Consider the following 20,146-nt stretch of genomic DNA (forward strand, 5'->3'; position numbering starts at 1 on the left):
AGACAATAGACAGAGTTAGTCCATATATAGACAGAGATAGTCCATATATAGTTAGTTAGTCCATATACAGACAGAGTTAGTCCACATAGACGGAGTTAGACAGTTAGTCCATATAGACGGTGTTGGACAGTTAGTCCACATATAGACAGAGTTAGTCCATATAGACGGTGTTGGACAGTTAGTCCACATATAGACAGAGTTAGTCCACATATAGAAAGAGTTAGTCCATATATAGACAGAGTTAGTCCATATATAGACAGAGTTAGTCCACATAGACGGAGTTAGACAGTTAGTCCATATATAGACAGAGTTAGCCCATATATAGACAGTTAGTCCATATATAGACAGAGTTAGTCCACATATAGACAGAGTTAGTCCATATATAGAGTTAGTCCACATATAGACAGAGTTAGTCCATATATAGAGTTAGTCCATATATAGACAGAGTTAGTCCATATATAGAGTTAGTCCATATATAGACAGAGTTAGTCCATATATAGAGTTAGTCCATATATAGACAGAGTTAGTCCATATATAGAGTTAGTCCATATATAGAGTTAGTCCATATATAGAGTTAGTCCATATATAGACAGAGTTAGTCCATATATAGAGTTAGTCCATATATAGACAGAGTTAGTCCATATATAGAGTTAGTCCATATATAGACAGAGCTAGTTCAGGTTGGAAACAGTAGAAACTGCATTCTGGTCTGTGGAAGGTTCTAGACTCCAGCTCTTAACAGGAAGTACCACGCAGAAACAGGATGTGATGTCAGGGTTCGATTCTGCTTGGGATGCTCGGAGAGGAAACATGCAAAAAAAAGAAGAAGAACTACAGTCACTGGAAACTATGGAAACCTAGCAGTAACCGTGGCAACCCTCAGTCAACTGGGGAGGGACTGAGGTAACCTAGCGACAGAGTATAAAGGGGGCGGGGTCAGAGGTCAGATCCTTCTAGAATCCTACTGGGTTGCCATGGTGACAGTTTGGGGAGGTGATCGACAGCTCCGTGATAACTAGGTAACAAGACAGTGTTGATTAGTTGATAAAAGGTGTGGCCTGTCAGCCGGCCCGCCCCCCGCTGCCTGTCGCCCAATCAGGTTTTCTCATGCAGACACGCCCCCTCCTTTCAGTCAGATCTTATATTGCCCAATCAGATCGCCGGTTGCTCAGCAGTTGCCGGAGTTGCGGAACTCTCCGTTCTCGGTGATCTGCAGGGCGGAGGTGTTGCTAGGCGACAGGCCGTTGCGCTGTGATGTCACAGCGTAGCGTTCCTTCAGCTGAGTCAGCGCCGCCATCAGACGACTGTTAGCTGCATCAAGACTGGCAATCCTCTTCTCCTGGTGGAGAGACAGACAGGTGGAGAGACAGACAGTCAGTCAGACAGACAGGTAGTCAGACAGACAGGTAGTCAAACAGACAGGTAGTCAGACAGACAGGTAGTCAGACAGACAGGTACCTGTGCCTCTATGATCTTCTGTTTGGAGTCCACCACAGCCTGCATGTCAGAGTGATCCTTCTTCAGCTCTTCCTCCACAGACATCAACCTGCACAGCAGCCAGAGGTCAAAGGTCACACTGTCACACCCCCCACCACACACACACACACACACACACACACACACACACACACACACACACACACACACACACACACTGACAGACACACACACACACACACACACACACACACACACACACACACACACACACACACACACACACAGACACACACACACACACACACACTGACAGACAGACACACACACACACACACACACACACACACACAGAGACACACACACACACACACAGAGACACACACACAGAGACACACACACACACACACACACACACACAGACACACACACACAGAGAGAGACACACACACAGACACACACACACACACAGACACACACACACAGAGAGAGACACACACACAGACACACACACACAGAGAGAGACACACACACAGACCTGCTGATGATGCTGTTCATCTGAAGGTCTTTGTCATCCTGCAGTCTCCTGAGCCGAGACTCTGTGTCCTCCAGCCGAGCCTGAACACACACACACACACACACACACACACACACACACACACACACACACACACACACACACACACACACAGGGGACTGAATACTAATACTACTAGTCTTCTATTCTATTCTAGGAACTATAGATGGAAATTAGCTTACAGCTATATCTGGCACAATATATTTATTGAGCATTGTCCCTGTCAAATAAACAAATAAAAATAAATAAATAAATAAGTATTGTTGTTTTCCACACCTGGTACTCCTGCAGCATGCGGTGGTTCTGCTGATCCTGGACCAGCAGTCTGGCTTCACACTCCTCCTGCCGCAGAGCTGCAACCCGCAACCGGTCCTGCAGCACCGCTATCTCCTGCTGGTACTGCACACACACACACACACACACACACACACACACACACACACACACACACACACACAGACACACACACACACACACACACACACACACACAGACACACACACACACACACACACACAGACACACACACACACACACACACACACACACACACAGACACACACACACACACACACACACACACACACACACACACACACACACACACACACACACACACACACAGTTAGTCCAGTCAGACTTTTTTCATGAAATGGAAATGTCTGTTTCTATTGTACAGCAGTACAACCAACAGAACCAGTTTATAACCAGAAGAACCAGTAAAGAACCAGTAAAGAACCAGTAAAGAACCAGTAAAGAACCATTAGAGAACCAGAAGGCAGAATCAGTAAAATCGACTTATTTATCATTGCTTATTTGTAAACTGTATAAATGGTGCGTTTGTTTAACTGTTTGTGTTTCTGACTTTTTATTTTGTAAAAGCACATTGAGATACTGTGTGATGAAATGGGCTTTATAAATAAACCTGAACTTAAAACCAGTAGAACACCAGTAGAACCAGTAGACACCCAGTGAAAACGTTACTGAGATGTTAGAGTTAGAAAGAGAACGTTCCAGGTTCTCTGATGACACAGTGAGGTTTCTCAGCCAATAGGAGACCAATCACAGCAGGGACAGGAGAGACAAACCACAGGGAGAGAACCTCCGTCTGTTATCAGAGAACCGAGAGAACGTTCTCTTTCTGACTTCTGGTTTCTCAGCCAATAGGAGACGCTTAAAACTCCTGAAGCCGATTTGAGCTGAGTGGAGGAGAGCTGGGTGGAGGAGAGCTGGGTGGAGGAGAGCTGGGTGGAGGAGAGCTGAGTGGAGGAGAGCTGGGTGGAGGAGAGCTGGGTGGAGGAGAGCTGAGTGGAGGAGAGCTGGGTGGAGGAGAGCTGGGTGGAGGAGAGCTGAGTGGAGGAGAGCTGAGTGGAGGAGAGCTGGGTGGAGGAGAGCTGGGTGGAGGAGAGCTGAGTGGAGGAGAGCTGGGTGGAGGAGAGCTGAGTGGAGGAGAGCTGGGTGGAGGAGAGCTGGGTGGAGGAGAGCTGAGTGGAGGAGAGCTGAGTGGAGGAGAGCTGGGTGGAGGAGAGCTGGGTGGAGGAGAGCTGGGTGGAGGAGAGCTGGGTGGAGGAGAGCTGAGTGGAGGAGAGCTGGGTGGAGGAGAGCTGGGTGGAGGAGAGCTGGGTGGAGGAGAGCTGAGTGGAGGAGAGCTGGGTGGAGGAGAGCTGAGTGGAGGAGAGCTAGGTGGAGGAGAGCTGGGTGGAGGAGAGCTGGGTGGAGGAGAGCTGAGTGGAGGAGAGCTGGGTGGAGGAGAGCTGAGTGGAGGAGAGCTAGGTGGAGGAGAGCTGAGTGGAGGAGAGCTGAGTGGAGGAGAGCTAGGTGGAGGAGAGCTGGGTGGAGGAGAGCTGGGTGGAGGAGAGCTGGGTGGAGGAGAGCTGGTTGTGATGCAGTGAAGAAAGGAGACGCTGTAGCTGTGGACTGCAGTGTTTATCTGGAGGAGGCGGGCTCTCCTGTCCCTGCTGTGATTGGTCAGTCTCACAGACGGGTGTCATTGGTTCTGTGGTCGGATGGCTTGAGAACGCGCTCCTATCAGAACCGAGGGTTATGTCATGTGACCTCATGTGACCTCATGTGACCTCATGTGACCTCATGTGACCTCATGTGACCTCATGTGACCTCATGTGACCTCATGTTCCTCCTGTGTAGCGGTCTGTAAATCAGACTGAATGTTCTGCTGTTGACTCTGGAGAACAGTAGACCCAGTAGAGAACCAGTGCAGAACCAGTAGAGACACAGTAGAAGCAGTAGAGACACAGTAGAAGCAGTAGAGACACAGTAGAAGCAGCAGAGACACAGTAGAGACAGTAGAGACACAGTAGAAGCAGCAGAGACAGTAGAGACACAGTAGAAGCAGCAGAGACAGTAGAGACACAGTAGAAGCAGCAGAGACACAGTAGAGACACAGTAGAAGCAGCAGAGACAGTAGAGACACAGTAGAAGCAGCAGAGACACAGTAGAGACAGTAGAGACACAGTAGAAGCAGTAGAGACACAGTAGAAGCAGCAGAGACACAGCAGAGACAGTAGAGACACAGTAGAAGCAGTCTGAAGTGTTTCTACCTTCTCGGTCAGAGCGTCATCATGGCGTTCCTCCTCCTCACAGTAGGAGGAGCCAGAGTTCATGTTGAGGAGCCAGGCTGCTGTCCGGTCCAACGCACAGGGATTCACTGGAGAGGGAGCCTGCACACACACACACACACACATGTGCACACACACACACACACACATGTGCACACACACACACACACGCACACACACACATGTGCACACACACACACACACACACTTCCGATGTAAGTCTCTCTGACTCCACGGAGCTCAACAATAGAATCAGCTTCCATCCAAAGATAAAGTTAATCTTTTTGTTTTGACTAGTTTTTGGTGTCGGTCTGGATCAGATCGGTCACCATGGTAACGGCTGTGGTGAAAGTTAACGCCCACTTTACTGTCGAGTGATCAGTCTTCTCAAACACAGAAGACCTTCGTCACAGGCGCTGTGGCTCTGACCTTTGACCTCCTCACAGCTGGAAGACACTGAGGCAGCCATGACTTCTCTGCAGGTTACCATGGTAACGTAGTGGATACCTTGATAATTACTTATATTACAATAAGTCAGCGGTTACCTTGGTAACGGGTCGTTGTTTCTCGGGGCTGTCTCCTTTAGATGACGATGAAGTCTGTCTGAGCCGTGATTGGCCGCTGCTTGGCCAATCAGGACTTGAGGACATCATGCTGCCAGAGGCGGGACGAGGAGGGTAGGCGGAGCTACTGCCACTGAGCATGCTGGGAGGTGTCCGGCCACGAGGGGGTCCTGGGGGGGCGGAGGAGGGGGGCGGGGGCTGGTCAATTCTACGCTGAGGGCCTGACGAGTTTTGACGAGGGGGGGCGGAGCCTCCTGACAAGAAGAACAAGAATAAGCAATGACATCATCAGCTTAGGAACAGAACAACAAGGAGGGACCAGACTGATAGGAGCAGAACAACAAGGAGGAGACAGACTGATAGGAACAGAACAACAAGGAGGGACCAGACTGATAGGAGCAGAACAACAAGGAGGAGACAGACTGATAGGAGCAGAACAACAAGGAGGGACCAGACTGATAGGAGCAGAAAACAAGGAGGAGACAGACTGATAGGAGCAGAACAACAAGGAGGGACCAGACTGATAGGAGCAGAAAACAAGGAGGAGACAGACTGATAGGAGCAGAAAACAAGGAGGAGACAGACTGATAGGAGCAGAAAACAAGGAGGAGACAGACTGATAGGAGCAGAAAACAAAGAGGAGACAGACTGATAGGAGCAGAAAACAAGGAGGGGTCAGATTGATAGGAGCAGAACAACAAGGAGGAGTCAGACTGATAGGAGCAGAAAACAAGGAGGAGACAGACTGATAGGAGCAGGACAACAAGGAGGAGACAGACCGATAGGAGCAGAAAAAAAGGAGGGGTCAGACTGATAGGAGCAGAACAACAAGGAGGAGTAAGACTGATAGGAGCAGAAAACAAGGAGGGGTCAAGACTGATAGGAGCAGGACAACAAGGAGGGGTCAGACTGATAGGAGCAGGACAACAAGGAGGGGTCAGACTGATAGGAGCAGAAAACAAGGAGGGGTCAGACTGATAGGAGCAGAAAACAAGGAGGGGTCAGACTGATAGGAGCAGGACAACAAGGAGGGGTCAGACTGATAGGAGCAGAAAACAAGGAGACAGACTAATAGGAGCAGAACAACAAGGAGGAGTCAGACTGATAGGAGCAGAACAACAAGGAGGAGTCAGACTGATAGGAGCAGAAAACAAGGAGGAGACAGACTGATAGGAGCAGAACAACAAGGAGGAGTCAGATTGATAGGAGCAGAAAACAAGGAAGAGACAGACTGATAGGAGCAGAACAACAAGGAGGAGTCAGACTGATAGGAGCAGAACAACAAGCAGGAGTCAGACCGATAGGAGCAGAAAACAAGGAGGAGACAGACTGATAGGAGCAGAAAACAAGGAGGAGTCAGACCGATAGGAGCAGAACAACAAGGAGGAGTCAGACCGATAGGAGCAGAACAACAAGGAGGAGTCAGACGGATAGGAGCAGAACAACAAGGAGGAGTCAGACCGATAGGAGCAGAACAACAAGCAGGAGTCAGACCGATAGGAGCAGAACAACAAGGAGGAGTCAGACCGATAGGAGCAGAAAACAAGGAGGAGACAGACTGATAGGAGCAGAAAACAAGGAGGAGTCAGACCGATAGGAGCAGAACAACAAGGAGGGGTCAGACCGATAGGAGCAGAACAACAAGGAGGAGTCAGACCGATAGGAGCAGAACAACAAGGAGGAGTCAGACCGATAGGAGCAGAAAACAAGGAGGAGACAGACCGATAGGAGCAGAAAACAAGGAGGAGTCAGACCGATAGGAGCAGAACAACAAGGAGGGGTCAGACCGATAGGAGCAGAACAACAAGGAGGAGTCAGACCGATAGGAGCAGAACAACAAGGAGGAGTCAGACCGATAGGAGCAGAAAACAAGGAGGAGACAGACTGATAGGAGCAGAAAACAAGGAGGAGTCAGACCGATAGGAGCAGAACAACAAGGAGGGGTCAGACTGATAGGAGCAGAACAACAAGGAGGGGTCATGTGGTACCTGGTTGGTTTTCCGTTAGCGACAGCGCTCTTCTGGAATATTCCTCGCCGCTGCTGCTGCTGGAGAGCGCCGACATGCGGTCTCCTCTCTCTCCTCTCTCTCCTCTCTCTCCTCGCTCTCCTCGCTCTCCTCGCTCTCCTCCGAGCCCCACAGACATCTGGGTAAGGAACGCAGGTTTGGTTGTCATGGCGTTTCTGTCGTCGGGGTTTCCCTGCGAGCCGACGGAGCCGTCGGAGGGCGTGGCGTCGGGCTGCTGAGGTTGCCGTGGCGACGTGGTCGTCATGTGATACACGGGGTTCTGGAAGGACAGCGGGAGGAGTCCGGTCCTGCGCTGCCACTGGCTGTCGTCGAGACCGTCGCTAGGGGAGGAGTCCTGCAGATCGACCAGAGACAGACTCCGGCTCTCATTGGTCAGCTCTGGCCCCTCCCTCCTGCTGCCGTTGGTCAGTTCGGGCCCCGCGTCGTTCTCATTGGTCTCTGAGTAGGAGGAGCTCGGAGCCGGAGAGCCGTGCAGGCCTGCAGGAAGTGACATGAGCAGGACAGGAAGTTAGAGAGGATGTTGTAATGTGTATGTGCAGCTGAGGGTCAGGGGTCAGGGGTCAGGGGTCAAAGGTCACCTGTCGCAGGCTGGAGACTTGATCCTTTAGTAACGAAGAACAAGTCTTTGTTCTCTGGAGTTGGAGAGGGAAGCCTGGTAAAATCGACCAAACTACACACACACCACACACACACACACACACACACACACACACACACACACACACACACACACACACACACACACACACACACACACACACACAGTTAAAACAGTGGGCTGACCAGATGGAGGAAACATGGATCTGTGATGTCATGCTGCAGTTTCCTGGGTTACTGTGTCTGTTGTTTGTTTTCAGGTTTCTCCTGTTTGGATGTTTTCCTTCACTTCCACCATTCTGTCTCCTAACTCTACCATGACCAGCTCTGACTCCTGATTGGTCGCCTAGATCTTAACGCTAACAGGAAGTAGCACGGTGCTAACCCGCTGTCCAATCCCACGCTGCCTTGCAGGCCCATAGACAGACTGCAGGCTGCCAGCGGAGGAGAGAGAGGCGGAGACAGAGGGGGCGGAGACAGAGGGGGCGGAGACACCACCCGCTGAGGCTCTGGAGAGGAAATGGCCACGCCCCCCGGATTAGACACGCCCCCTGGGTTAGCCAGCGCCGCAGAGACTTCCCTCAGGATACGAGGCAGAGGACCTAGTTTAGACAGACAGGACTACAGACAGACAGACAGACAGACAGGCAGACAGACAGACAGACAGACAGACAGTTAGTTAGAGTGGGAGGAGTTTACAAGAATAGAATAGAACAGATGGATTTGATCCCTGATTGTTTCAAACATGTCTGATGTTTACGACCCGATGTCTGAACGGTCCTGCAGTGTGTGAGATCACAGATCACCAACAGCCAATCAGAGCCCAGTTTACAGTGAGGTGGGTGGAGACGTATGTGTTTTAGTCACCTGGTCTAGTTAGTTAGTAGTTACCTGGTCTAGTTAGTCAGTGTAACTAGTTACCTGGTCTAGATAGTTTGGTCTAGTTGGTTAGTATAACTAGTTACCTGGTCTAGATAGTTTGGTCTAGTTGGTTAGTATAACTAGTTACCTGGTCTAGTTAGTTTGGTCTAGTTAGTCAGTGTAACTAGTTACCTGGTCTAGTTAGTCAGTGTAACTAGTTACCTGGTCCAGTTCGGTCAGCAGTGTGTGCAGACTAGATAACTCTCTGCCCAGGTCGATGTAACCGTCGAAGCCGGCGGTGTGGTTCAGCCCGTCTGGGTTGGAGATTTCCTGCAGGAAGCGCTGCATGCTGCTCCACTGCCGCTCCACAAAATCATTCATAAACAACATGTACTCCTCCTTAGTGCCAAACCTGCAACACACACACACACACACACACACACATTTTCTGAAATATAACTGGGATAAATATATCCTTGATGAGCCTTAAAAGTTATCAATGAAATCTTCAAATCAATTCTAAAACTGACCCGCAACCAGTGTAAGGATGTAAGGATGTAAGGATGCCAGAACAGGAACAATGTGGTTCCATCTCTTAGTCCTGGTCTAAAGCCTTGCTGCAGCGACTACTTGGTTAAGGCAAAATGAGGCATTACAGTAATCAAGACAAGATGTAAAAGCATGTGTGACTCTGTGGCACTGACAGGCAGGCCGGTCTGAAACATGACTGAATTAGCTTTTTGGAATGTTGCGCAAGGTTGAAACTTGGATTGGAAATGACACCTAAGTTTTTGCCTTGATGTCATTTGTTAAAGGACCAAGAGACTGCTGACTCTGTCTGAAATACGTTCAGAACCAATAACAAGAACTTCATTTTTGTTTAACTGCAGCAAGTTGTGAGAGCTCCAGTCCTGTCCAGCTGGTTTCCTGCAGGTGAGTTTTACAGGTAGAGCTGAGTATCATCGGCATAGTGAAACGCTGCGGGACGAGCCCAAAGGTTCAATTAGTGCTGCGAGCAAAATGGATGGTACTATTTTTTCTTTAGTTAGCTAACGACATTAGCTAATGTCAGCTACGCTAGCTAAGTGATTGACAGTAGGTGACTTTACGGTTGCCTAGAGACCGCAAAAGCAGCTTCCAGTGCTTCTGCCTGTGCTTCTCCAAATCAAGGCAGAGCACTGCGCTGCTTCGTTCCCTCCTTCCTCCCTCCTTCCCTCCCTCCTTCCCTCCCTCCTCCCTCCTCCCTCCTTACTTGCTGAAGTTGGCCAGGTTCTGGGTAACCTTGGCGATGAGGGTCAGAGTTCGCGCCGTGCGTTCGTCTGGGTATTCCTGCGTCAGGTCGAACAGCGACGGTGACATCACCGCCGGACACAGGAAGCGCAGGAACAAAGAGGCGCTGATGAGACGCTCGCTGATGTCTGGTCGCCCCCGGTTACCGCACTCCTGTCGCCATGACGCAAACACCTCCTTCAGTTCCCTAGGAAACACCCTGGGGGGGTGGGGGGGGTGCGGGGGTAATGTAAGTAATAGAAGTGATGGAGTGTAAATACTACAGAGATACAGAGAGAGAGAGAGAGTGTGTGTGTGTGTGTGTGTGTGTGTGTGTGTGTGTGTGTGTGTGTGTGTGTGTGTGTGTGTGACCTGTAGGAGTCCAGGATCTTGCAGAAGGCGAGCTCGCAGCACATCCTCAGGTTGGCCTGATGCTCCTGGAGGTCAGAGGTCGAACAGCGAGACGGGTCGACCTCACAGTTCTCATCCGACTCATACAGAGCCTTGATGAACTCACCTGCACACACACACACACACACACACACACACACACACACACACACACACACACACACACATACACGTAATACACACACACGTACAGAGAACAGCGTGATTGTGTCTGTGTGTACATGTGTGTTTCTGTGTGTGTGTGTTTCTGTGTGCATAATCAGTGACAGGAATCAGTTATTGGAGGAGGGGGGGCAGACAGACGTGTGTGTGTGTGTGTGTGTGTGTGTGTGTGTGTGTGTGTGTGGTGTGTGTGTGTGTGTGTGTGTGTGTGTGTGTGTGTGTGTGTGTGTGTGTGTGTGTGTGTGTGTGTACCCAGGGCGTCCTGCAGGTATTCTGTCCAATGAGCTTCAGGTATTCCTCGATGCTTTTCGTTGCCAGTGTGTTTTCTCTGAAGATCAGCTGATCGTTGTCACGGCAACGGTCCACCTCTGACATCATCAGGTCTGTCAGGAAGTCCTGCGGGTCAAAGTTCAGCTTCGTTCAATTCAATAATCTTTATTTAAACATGCTGATTTACAGACAGAGCGCAGCAGGTTAACTAAAGAATCCTCCAAAATTGTCAGTCACAGAATGTCATGTATGATAATATTTAATGTATGATAATGTTTCATGCATGTTAATATTTAATGTATGATAATGTTTCATGCATGTTAATGTTTCCAGACTCATGACTGTAGACTCAGCAGCTAGCTGAGGGGTGAAAGCTGGATTCTGATTGGATGACGGTGAAGCTGGCTCCACCTGCAGATCAGACTCAGTTCAGATTTGAATATTTTGAGGTGAGAAAACCTTTCAAACTGAAAACTTCAGTAACCTTTAAATTACAGGCCATTAATTACATAATGACTAGAAAAAACGAAGTAATATCCAAGTAAAATACATGTAATAACAAGTGATACCATTAGAATGACTGGGAATTACTGGTTAATATACAAGTAAAAAAATACTTTTACCTGTAACTGTATCAGAGAAGTGGAAGTGCACAGGTTTGAAAACAGAGCAGTGCTGTACACTGGATGGAATGGAGATAGATGGATATCTTTCTTGGATATTATATTTAATTAATGGCCTGTAATTTAAAGGTTTACCAAAACTTGTAATATTGAGAGAAGATCTGTGGAGCAGGTTTAGGCCTCTAGTGTGTATAGTTAGGAGTTAGGATGCATCCTAGGTACCTTGGCCTTCCCGGTGCTGTGCAGGATGTGGACCAAGGCGGCGGCCAGCTCCTCTTTAGCTCTCAGGCTGATGGAAGCTTCCAGAGTGTTGCAGAGCAGCAGGTAGTTGGAGCTGATGTACTCCGCAAACTCCTTATACTGCTCCATGGGCAGGATGATGATGCTCTGGTAGCGCGCTTTGATACGCACTGTGGGACCTGATGATTTACCTAAAAACAATATTATTATTATTATTATAATTATTATAATTATTATTGTTATTATTATTATTATTATTATTCTCTAGCAGCGCTTTGATACGCACTGTGGGACCTGACGATTTACCTAAAAACAATATTATTATTATTATTATAATTATTATAATTATTATTGTTATTATTATTATTATTATTATTCTCTAGCAGCGCTTTGATACGCACTGTGGGACCTGACGATTTACCTAAAAGCAATATTATTATTATTATTATAATTATTATAATTATTATAATTATTATTGTTATTATTATCATCATTATTATTATTATTCTCTAGCAGCGCTTTGATACGCACTGTGGGACCTGATGATTTACCTAAAAACAATATTATTATTATTATTATAATTATTATTATTATCATCATCATTATTATTATTATTATTATTATGAAACTCTATGCTGATGACACTCAGATCTACATATCAGTCTCAGCAGAGGACTTGAGTCCTGTGAGCTTTAATCCTGTAAGGAGAGAAACTCAGAACCTTTTACATTAAAAAGATAAAACAGGAAGAAATTTAGTTTGAGTACTTTGATTTCAATCAGTATCCAAAAGTCTTTCTACCACTGAAGCGATATTCAGGAATACTGAGGATAACACCTGATCAGCTTTAGTTGTACAACTGAACAATTTACATAAAAACAATATTACAAAATTACTTTTACAAAAATAACAACACTCTGGTTGCGTGCTTTAATGCACATTCAATAGAATTTAATTAATCTACAAAACAGAAAGGCTGCGATCATTTTAATGCAGCTCTTAAACACACACACACACACACACACACACACACACACACACACACACACACACACACACACTCCCTACCCCGGCTGGTACTGGGCGTGCTCACTGAGTACCACTTCTCCACCAGCTGTCTGCCCGTCACCGTGGCAACAGGGATGTTGACCAATCCCACATAGCTGCTCTTGTCCTTCTTCCTCTTCCTGTCGGTGTCTTTGTAGAGGTGAAAGGTCATGGAGCTGACAGACGGCAGGCTGCAGAAGTCGAAGCGTTCGCCCCAGAAGATGTTGTCAGTCTTCAGCTTACAGGACGTCCTGGCATACAGACTGTCATCCAGACACAACTCACAGAAATATCTGGAATAAAAATATTAATATTAATATATCAGACTGTCATTAATATATAAGTTAATATTAACTCCTAGCACTACTGCTACTACTGCTAACACTAGAGCTGAGCAGCCTTGTGGCCAGTCAGGCCTTCTGGGCCCTTGATTGGTTAAAACATTACGCTACATTCAAAACAATTTAGTAAATCCTCCCCAGTCACTGATGAACGCCCCCCCCCCCCCCCCCGACCACACCTGACCTCCTTGGTGGAGGGAATAAACTTATGAGTCCCTGAGAGCAAAGTGAGGCATCTGACAAAAGGCAGGATGGCAGCAGAGTATGAATGAAGAGTAGAGTAGAGTATGAAGAGCGACAGCAGCTTCAGTATTAAATCTCACTCAGGTTTGTTTGCGATGCCACGAGTGACTCGACTCGACTCGAAGCCGTCCTCTGCTCTGCTCTGCGGCGCGACTCGTCTTTTCTGTCAGATCTTTATGTCACTTCTCAAAGCACATGCACAGAAAAGTGTTTTTATAATGTTCTTTTATGATGTCGTGTATGGTCATGTCAAAATCCCTGAGAGATTCCAGTAAGCAGATGATTCACAAAAGTTTTGTCGGGATGGCCTGACAGTCCAGGAGCGAGAGCTGGAAAACTGACTGGGGTCGAAGGATTCTTTAAACCTTCAGGATCCAGCTTGACCCGGCGGACGGACTGAGACGTTCCTCCCTGAAAACACAGACAGAAATGTGAACATGCGGGTCTTCTTTTCTGCTCCCGGCCTGGCGAGCGGGTCGGAGGGTTTTCTGACCCGCTTCACCCGCATCGGTCAGACTGATGAGTGAAGACCTGAAGACCGCCAAGGACCGGACATCATCTGCTTGATTTCTTTCAGTGACTCTTTCTTCAAGTCACTACAGCTGCATCTTGGCTCTCTTGGCCCATTGACCAAGGAAACACTCATCATGAACATGAGAAGTGCTGATCCAAGACAAAGACCAGCAACAACAAAGACCAGCAACAACAAAGACCAACAACAGCAACGGGCAGAAGATAAAGGTAAGTACAGAATAGCGTGGTTTGTGATTGGTTCCTAAGACAGTGTGAGAGGGTGTGAGAAGACAGAGGTTCATCTGCTGTCGGCCATGTTGGAGGCAGAGAGGCGGAGTCACTTCGGTCTGTTTGGACAGACGGACTCGTCCATGTCGGTGTTTCCTCTGTTCTTCCTGGTGAGGCAGCAGACTCTTCCTGAGCTCCACAGAATCCAGACTCGTTGTGGTCCGGTTGCAGCACGTTGCTCTTGGTCTGCTGGTTTTGTTGCGCCTGTATTTTACTTATCAGTCAGTGAACACAATTATCTAGTTTTGCTTATTTTTCCATAAACAACTCAAGTTGTTAGTGTGATTGTAGCGAATCTAGTTTGAAACCTTTTGCAAACTTTGAAGCTGTCAGTCGACAGAACAAACAAATCAACAAACAAACAAACAAATGAACGAAGAAACGCAGCCAGGCACTAAAACACAGTAAAGTAGATTAAAGTAGAGTAGTTAGCACAGCGCCCCCTACCTCTTCTTCACTACAATAATGCACAGTAGAGTACATTCCAGTAGATTCCAATAGATTACAGTAGACCCTCATAGATTCCAGTAGACTAGAGTAGACTAGAGTAGAGTACAGTAGATCACACTAGATCATAGACTACAGTAGATCACAGTAGACCAGGCATCACTAACTGGCGGACTCCGGGCCGGATCCGGACCCAGTGACGGTTCTGTCCGGACCGCGATACATTTCTCCTCAATTAATGAGAATTGATAAGATTGACGTGTTTTGTTCCACGGGCGCAGCCATGTCAGCTAGGAGGTCACAGACCAATCACATGCATCTACTTCACTGAACTCAGCCAATCAAAGCGATTGTTTATGGTGCATCGCTATGGAAACGCACAGAGAGCGAGAGAGAGAGACGAAAGCTACACAGACAGAGATGATAGCATGTCTTGCTCCAAAATAAAAAAAGTAAAGTATTTCTCTCACTAAGAAAAGTAGAGAGGTGAAGAGGAAAATATGGAAAAAGAAAGAGAACCAGTCCAGATCCCGTCCAGGCCCTCGGCGTGAGGGTTTTCCGTTTTTAAACACTGTGATTGGCCGGCAGTCCAAACACCGCCCAGCCGGAAAACTTTGGTCATAAAACGAAGCGAGCCGGTAGTTTCAGCTCCTGAAACAGGTCCAACCACTGGTTCTGATCTGGATTAATTTTTTTCAGAACCGGAACGCGCGTTACGTCTTCACTCCCAGACCGATGAGCCTCTGACAGACTAGATCTGTTTCTGTCAAGAGACTCGAGACCATCTCCGAGTCAGAGACGCCCTCTAGAGGCCATCTGAAGCCACATCTGACTGACTGACTGACTGACTGGCTGACTGACTGACTGACTGACTGACTGACTGACTGACTGACTGACTGACTGACTGACTGACTGACTAGCTGACTGACTGACTGACTGGCTGGCTGGCTGGCTGGCTGACTGACTGACTGACTGACTGACTGACTGACTGGCTGGCTGGCTGGCTGACTGACTGACTGGCTGGCTGGCTGGCTGGCTGGCTGGCTGTCTGACCTGAATTTGCCCTCGACTGCTCTGTGGGACTTGAAAGTTCTGTTTGCACTATTTCACTTTTTAGTGATTTTATTCTGAAGACTGTCTTGTTCTCTTTTACTTGAAATTAAAAAATCATTGTTATACTTTTATTTATGTTTAAGCTACTGATTTGTTTTCCACACGTTCAATGTGTGTGCATGGGAACAGTTCTTGAAATTGATCAATAAATGTTGTTGAAATGATACTGAAATGTACTTTGTTTATTTCATTTGATAGAAAGTCATACAACAAATATATATGATCACCGCACAAGTTAGACATTATGATACTTGAATCCCCCTGCAGTAGACCTCATACCTCTTCTTGATTACAATAATGCACAGTAAAGCAGATTCCAGTAGACTACAGTAGATCACAGTAGATCACAGTAGATCACAGTAGATCACAGTAGACTACAGTAGACTACAGTAGATCACGGTAGATCACAGTAGACTACAGTAGACTAGAGTAGATCACAGTAGATCACAGTAGACCCTCCTACCTCTTCTTGGCCGGCAGGTCCTTGGCCTCCACCACCCAGACCGTCAGGACGTTCTCCAGCCTCCTGCTGTTGTCCTTGTTGGGATGAACCGCTCTCCGCAGGTTCTCCATCCATTTGTCACGTTCTGCTGCGGAACGACACGAGAAACACTTGGTTCCTGTAGAGGTCGTCACCTAGGAGACACAGGGTTAGAGGTCGTCACCTAGGAGACACAGGGTTAGAGGTCGTCACCTAGGAGACACAGGGTTAGAGGTTGTCACCTAGGAGACACAGGGTTAGAGGTCGTCACCTAGGAGACACAGTTCAGTTCAGTTCAGGTCTTTATTGTTCAGTCACAATAAAATTTGTAAGAACACAATGCCATGTAAGACAGAAGAGTCTGTACAATTAACAGGTTACAGGTGGAGCCACAACACTAAGTTAGGCCTTATTCTGCTAACCTGCTAGTGTGTGTGTGTGTGTGTGTGTGTGTGTGTGTGTGTGTGTGTGTGTGTGTGTGTGTGTCACCTCGAAGCAGTAGTCCTGTCCCAGTAAGGAGGAGTGAACAGGTTTGATGATGACGGACTGGTCCATCCTGAGGTCCAGCGATGACACACACCCGGCGCTTAGCAACGACTCCTGGCTACCGCAGTGCAGCCGGCGCATCACACACCTGACACACACACACACACACACACACACACACACACATTATGTTGTGTGTTGTGGTGTGAAGCTAACCCTCACCCTGCTGGGATTAAAGAACATGGTAACCAAGTATCGACCAGTCAGACTGATATCTGGTCTGATATGATGGATATGACGCAGTTTGATTGATTATTAATTTTATTGTAGATTTGATCAATACTACACTGGTTGTCTATGGGAAGATCTGAACCTGAACTGACTCTAATGAGACATTTTGATCAGCTTGCACACAAGTATGCATGAATATGATTGATTATTAGCATTAGCATTAGCAGGGACATGGACTGGGCGTTTCCATAGCTTTTAGAAAAAAACATGTAATACATGCAATTGATGTATTCAAATGAAATAATACAAAATACAACAGTATAACATATAGGTAACATTCAGTATGGAACAGTAAAGGAACAGGAAAACTGTTTTCAAGAATAATTGAACGGAGTGAAGCTTTCGGTTTAGTTTGGGATCATTTAGGACGACGTTTTCTATAGCGAAACTAAGTGAGGCAGAAACAGAAGACTGAATCAGATGATCGAGAACCACGACCTGTGCATTTTCTCTCCATTTTTTATATTTTGAAAATATCTTTCCTTGGTAAAACGAGGTGTGCCAGACGCTTCATTTATCTGTGGAAACATCTGTAATCTGAACCTCTCCTGTCTGACGGGTTTGAACCGCCCGCCTCTCGCACTGTACCTGCTGTGTACGATTTGTTGCTGTGTACGATCTGTGTACGAGTTGTTGCCTAGCAACTGCAGGCCTACTGACAGGTGTTTGTGGCAGGCTTGAGGGTCCATCATGCACCGGATGCACCTATGTACCCACGAATGACGAATGCATGGCTTTTTTTAGGTCATCATATAAATAATGATAAATTCTTACTGTTTATTAACATTTTTCACAAATTCTCTTGGGCATCTGGGGCCCTCTGCTCATTGGGGCCCGTTTCATTTTAAACTGTTGAAACTGCCACAGCATGCCTATGAGCATTAGCATTGGTATCAGTATGTCCTGAGTTTCAGTGGAGAAATAATTCTAGGGGAAACACTGAATACTTGGAATTTCTTGGAATGTTTTGGTATGAAAAGATTTTGTTGTACAGTATATTGGCACAAATATACTGTAGGTTATTGGCAGCTTCAGTCCAGGGTCTCTAAACACTAGACCACCCTGCTGCCCCAAGTTGATTCTCATTACATGTAAAAACACCAACCTCCAAGTCCACCACCCATATATGGAAAAGTTCAAAAAAACCAGAGCTTAGTCACCACATCAAAATAACCAGAGTTTCTCATATCCGGAGCAGTTTCTCACACCAAGAACATCTTTTCAAATATTCACGAAAAAGTCGTTATCCTTGTTTTCCAATAAGATAAACAGCATCGTATCCAAGACTGCACCACTGACATCCTCAGCCAGTTCTGCTCTGTCTCCTGGTAAGATCTTATTGATACCCATATCTTATTGATACCCATATCTTATTGATACCCATATCAATAGTGATCATGGATCATGAAAGGCTTGGGGGTTGTTTTTGGGAGGTTATTTCTGGATCTACCCTTGATTGGCTTGAATCATGTCTTTCAAGGAGAAAATGTTTCGTCCCACAGGGGTCTATTCTTGGACCTATTCTATTCTTGGACCTATTCTATTGTCATTGTACATGCTTCTCCTGGGGGCATGTAATCATTTTGATTGTTTTTTATCACCGCTATGCAGACGATACACATCTTTATCCATCATTCAAGGATCTTTAGAACAGATTAGCCATTTTGCAAAACTGTTTATCTGCTATTAAAGACTGGATGGTACCAACTGTCAACACTGATATGAATATACATATATATATATATGTATATATAAATTAATCTCATTGGCCCAGACCCCATAGATTTGGCAAAGTATTGGTCGATTAGCACAGAATATCATGCCTTCCTGTAAAAATCGAATGCATCATTCCATCCATATATTTTATAGCTGCTTATTAAGGCTGCAGTGGCAGCATGGAGATACAAACAGGAGAGACCAGCAGCATCTTGTTGATGCCTTGAAGCAGCAACAACACAAACCAGCTGTCAGTCTGAGTGAACAGGGACTGAGCGGCTCCATGCTGCCACAGCGTCTCCTGCAAGAACAAATCCACTGAACACATGGAGACAGGATCAGGAAACTCCCATGATGCCTCAGTTATCTGTAGAGTAAAAAGCTGCTCCGCAGTTCTGTGATCCACATCGTTCCTCCTGAATCTGAAGTTTCCTCCCAGCAGCTTGTCAGAGGTTTTCCCAGCAGGCCGAGCGGCGAGATTCTTCCAGAGTTGGAACAAACCCTCCGCTCCTTTTTTAAAGATGGAGACCATCGCTCCTGCCTGACAATACAAAGCCACTGTTCCTGAAATCCATGAGACACTCAGATCTTCATCACCAGATCTTCTCTGGTTCTTCACCACAGGAGCTTCTAACCTCCTCAGTGACCTCTGACCCTCAGAGCCTCCAGGTCTTCAGCTCTCAGCTCTGAGGTTCAGGAGTTCCTCAAAGTCCTTCCACCTTCTGACCAAGTTCTGCTGAGAACAGCCTGGTGATGTCCTGTCTTCAGTGTTGGGAGGGTAACTTTTAAAACATATTCCACTACAGATTACTGAATACATGCCCTAAAATGTAATTTGTAATGTATTCCATTAGATTACTCAAGTTAAGTAATGTATTCTAAATACTTTGGATTACTACATGTCTTTTGGCAATAAATAAATGGATGAGCAAAAATTTTTTAAAGTTAAACAAGGACAAAACTGAAATCCTACTAGTCGGCCCTAAAACAAAAAGGGAAATGCTGTTTAATAATCTGGGAACACTGACTCCCTGGATTAAATCTGAGGTTACAAGTCTTGGTGTTATCCTGGATTCAGATCTAAGCTTCAAGTCCCACATTAACAAGGTGACGAAAACATCATTTTTCCACCTTAGAAACATAAAGTACTAAAGGCTAAAGTACGACCATGTATAAATCAAAAAGATGCTGAAAAATTGATTCATGCCTTTATTTCAAGCCGACTGGATTACTGTAACGCACTTTTTACTGGTCTCCTGAAAAAAAACCACTGAGAGACTTCAGCTCATTCAAAACTCTGCAGCTCGGCTATGAACCAGAACCAAGAGCAGAGAGCACATCAGTCCAGTTTCAGCTGCTCTACACTGGCTTCCTGTAACATTTAGATTTGATTTTAAGCTCCTCCTCCTTATATACAAAGCCCTTAATGGGCTGGACCGAGCTACATCTCTAACTCCCTTGTTCACTACTTGCCTTCAAGAACACTGCGATCATCTGCTGCTGGTTTATTGGAGGTTCAGCAGCAGCCCAAAGAAAATCGGGGCTTCAGTCTTTGTCATTCTGCCCC

General features: G+C 46.6%; 1 protein-coding gene across 1 annotated transcript; it reads right to left on the reverse strand.

The window, feature by feature from the left end:
- Nucleotides 1-1,168: 1,168 nt before the first annotated feature.
- On the reverse strand, nucleotides 1,169-17,552 carry LOC139662459 (disabled homolog 2-interacting protein-like). The gene is given in 19 exon segments (XM_071541151.1): nucleotides 1,169-1,339; nucleotides 1,459-1,546; nucleotides 1,976-2,055; nucleotides 2,291-2,413; nucleotides 4,573-4,692; nucleotides 5,136-5,407; nucleotides 7,142-7,657; nucleotides 7,759-7,850; nucleotides 8,163-8,398; nucleotides 8,861-9,050; nucleotides 9,891-10,127; nucleotides 10,280-10,424; nucleotides 10,733-10,753; nucleotides 10,756-10,876; nucleotides 11,596-11,804; nucleotides 12,682-12,953; nucleotides 16,069-16,241; nucleotides 16,576-16,720; nucleotides 17,452-17,552. Coding segments are annotated over 19 exon segments (3,312 nt in total).
- Nucleotides 17,553-20,146: the final 2,594 nt, after the last annotated feature.

Source organism: Centroberyx affinis, unplaced genomic scaffold (assembly GCF_046629955.1).
Source record: "Centroberyx affinis isolate AG114_WGS23_722 - 3 ecotype Tasmania unplaced genomic scaffold, CSIRO-AGI_Caff_v1 ptg003796l_1, whole genome shotgun sequence".
Taxonomy (NCBI): domain Eukaryota; kingdom Metazoa; phylum Chordata; class Actinopteri; order Beryciformes; family Berycidae; genus Centroberyx; species Centroberyx affinis.